Source organism: Etheostoma spectabile, unplaced genomic scaffold, assembly GCF_008692095.1.
Source record: "Etheostoma spectabile isolate EspeVRDwgs_2016 unplaced genomic scaffold, UIUC_Espe_1.0 scaffold502, whole genome shotgun sequence".
NCBI lineage: Eukaryota > Metazoa > Chordata > Actinopteri > Perciformes > Percidae > Etheostoma > Etheostoma spectabile.
In genome coordinates this window covers 121,337-124,842 of record NW_022605621.1, presented here as the reverse complement: position 1 = coordinate 124,842, position 3,506 = coordinate 121,337, and the positions used below count along the sequence as shown (strand labels likewise).

The 3,506-nt window shown below is 44.7% G+C and overlaps 1 protein-coding gene across 1 annotated transcript in view; it reads left to right on the top strand.

Annotated features, from left to right (window-relative positions):
* rtcb (RNA 2',3'-cyclic phosphate and 5'-OH ligase) overlaps nucleotides 1–3,506 on the top strand; it is a gene marked incomplete in the record, with an annotated part of 55,901 nt that overhangs the window by 22,628 nt on the left and 29,767 nt on the right. Inside the window, 3 exon segments of the mRNA XM_032511878.1 lie at nucleotides 1,112–1,190; nucleotides 1,271–1,341; nucleotides 2,026–2,051. Of these exon segments, the coding sequence (XP_032367769.1) occupies nucleotides 1,112–1,190; nucleotides 1,271–1,341; nucleotides 2,026–2,051 (176 nt within the window).

Sequence of the window (3,506 nt, the reverse complement as noted above, 5' to 3'; positions counted from 1 at the left end):
GGGAGGACATTACAGGTGACACACACAGATGGCAGCACTGGTCCATCTTGGACGCTTCATCTAAATTCTAAATGCATCGTTGAACGCCACCTTTCTCTCGGTTTTCTTTGCTTTACTGCAGCTGCACCAGAGATTTTAGAGCTTCTGGTTGAGAGATTTAGGCCCAAACTATAACTGTTAGTTTTTAGTTATTTTTATTAGTTATCAGTTAGCACATGTTAGCTGGTTCTGTAGACTTTAACCGTGCAGGGACTCCCTTCTGGATATATAACTATAATAAACTGGGTCTAGTCACAAGAACCAATGAAAACTGTGGCTGATATCAGCCGTAAACCAAAGATAAAAACCCGCTGACGTAGTGGAGTCATGCATCTTATAGATAAGAAACAGCAGCCGAATTACAGGGTGGATCCAAATGAAATGGAAATATGTAGCATACATTAAAATATAGTGAACGGTTTGGCTACGGAGGCGTCCTAAACTTTAATTTACAGTTTTTCTAATGAAAATCCACGGAGTTTAATCTGAACTAGACTGGGGTTTTTAAAAATTGATATGAAATTGAAAGACTAAAACTCTGTTTTTTAACATAAACAAACATTTAGATAGATAGATAGATAGATAGAGAGATGTTTATTGATCCCAAGAAAAATGGGAAATTACGGTGTTACGGCAGCAAAATCAGACACAAAGCACAGAATATAAATATAAATGAAATACTAGGAAAAAAATATACATACATACAATATACATGAAATAATAATATGAACAAAATAAAATAAATATTTGAATATGTACAGGATGGGAAGACAAAAATGTGCAACTGCTTAATAATATGCTAAATGTAAATAATGAGGATCCAATACTTTTGGTTAAGAGATTTAGGCCCGAACTATAACTGTTCAGTCAGTTAGCACATGATGAAATCAGCAGATGCCTCCCGACACAATGTCATCACGATACGTGAATATTCTGCAATATATTGCATTTTTATAAGATTTAAGATTCTAGACTGACCATGACAAGGATGGTGTCCTCATACGTTTTATTATATTGAAGCTCAACAATCCTCAGAGTCTACGTGAAGATTCAAACTGACTTTCTCCTTCAGGTGGAGGGCATCTTCTACGTCAACGAGCCTCTGGAGAAGCTGATGTTTGAGGAGCTCCGCCAGGCGTGTGGAGGCAGAGGTCAGCTGCAGCTCGCCGCATCGCTTCACCCGGTGAAATCACGCTGACGTCTGACTTCATTCATGGTTTCTGTCCCTCAGGTGGTGTCGGGGGATTCCTTCCAGCCATGAAACAAATCGGCAACGTGGCGGCACTGCCGGGGATCGTACACGTGAGTGGGGGACAGAACTAAATAAAACTACCAAAAGCCGGTCTGTGTTCATCTTTCCACTTGTTTCCACATCACCACACTCTGGTCTGGTTTGCTAATAACTCTTTCTCCCTTAACGATTAGATCTGCAGCTCTTACACACTAACAGTAGTAATTTCTGGGTTTGGTGGAGAGATCATGCGCCTGCTATCAGCCTAAAAGAGTCGAGTATTTCATGATCTGGTGGAGATATGCTGCTCATTACAGCGCTAAAATACGGGATTATTTCCATGGAGTCTGGTGGAGATATGCTGCTCTATAACGCCTACAAGTATGTGATTTTTACACGGGTCGTGGAGATATGCTGCTCTATACATGCTAAAAGTAGTTGATTATTTACATGGATACTCGGTGAGATATTGCTCTTCTAACTGCAAAGATGTAGTATTATTTACAATGGAGTCGTGGTGGGGATAGCTGCTCGCACCACTAAAATTAGTGTCATTTATGATTAGCATGGTAAGTGGCTCGGGAGTGTGACTCCGCACGAGCTGTATACCGACTACCAGGAGAAAGCTGGCGGTCACATAGTCCCTAGTGAGCGGGGCTAGTCCGTACGCAAGTATGTGGGGGCAATTATGTTAGCAATGGAGTCTGGTGGAGAAATGACCGCTTTTAAACTGACTGTGTTTCATGGATCCACAGAGTCCATCGGTCTCCCAGACGTTCACCGGGATCCAGGATTTGCGATCGGAAACATGGCCGCCTCTCGACATGAGCAACCCCGACGCCGGGTGTCTCCAGGTACGACACATATCTATTATCCTCAACAAACTAGAACAAGTAATAAATATTACCAGAAGATAAGTCCCTGCACCACGCTGTTGATTGTGGTTCCTGCAGGCGGCGTCGGGTTCGACATTAACTGCGGGTCCGTCTGCTGAGTGAGAACCTACGGGGGAGGGACGTCCACCCGGTGAAGGAGCACTGGCCCCAGGCGCTGTTTCGACCACATCCCCGTGGGGTCGGTCCAAGGAGTCATCCCCTGGGGCCTAAGGAGCCAGCTCAGCCTCGACGTTAGAGCCCCACCGATACCAATACCGATATCTGTTTTATTTAAACAGCCGATATGCTGTATACTTATTAAAAAAACAAATCCAAAACATGTTACAACAAACAAGTTCCCAACATTAGTTATTTATGAGTTCTCACTAAAAATAGATAGATAGATATTTGTTTATAATTGTCACAAACACAACATCAAAATATATTAAGTTCTGATAAATAAAATGTAGACAAATACAAACTTACAGCATTAAACTTAAAAATTTCATGTGTTGTCAACAGGGACGGATGTCGAGCGTCCTCTGGTGGACGACTCATGCAACACCTCACTAACAGGGACGTTGTAGAAGTCCTCTTGTGGACAGACTAATGCACACCATCACTAACAGGACGTTGTAGAGCGTCCTCTGGTGGCAGACTAGCAACGCCATCACTAACAGGACGTTGTAGAGCGTCCCTCTGGTGGACAGCCTATGCAACCCATCACTAACAGGCGTCGTTGTAGAGCGCCTCCGTGGTGGACAGACGATGCACCCATCCCTAACGGGACGTTGTAGAGCGTCCTCTGGGTGACAGACTATGCAACACATCACTAACCAGGACGTTGTAGAGCGTCCTCTGGTGGACAGACTATTGCACACCACATCACTAACAGGGACTTTGTAGAGCGTCCTCTGGTGGACAACTATGCAACGCCATCACTAACAGGTCGTTGTAGAGCGTCCTCTGGTGTACAGACTATGCAACCACCTCACTAACGGGACGTTGTAGAGCGTCCTCTGGTGGACCGACTATGCAACCCATCACTAACAGGGACTTTGTAGTAGCGTCCTCTGTGGGACCAGACTATGCACACCACACATAACGATGGACGTTGTAGAGCTCCTCTGGTGGACAGACTATGCAACGCCCATAACTAACAGGACGTTGTAGAGCGTCCTCTGTGGACAGCTATGCAACGCCATCACTAACCAGGGACTTGTATAGCGTCCTCTGGTGTGACAGTACTATGCACGCCATCACCTACAGGGACGTTGTAGATCGTCCTCTGGTGGACGACTATGCAACGCCATCACTAACAGGGACGTTGTAGAGCGTCCTCTTGGTGAGCAGACCTAGCC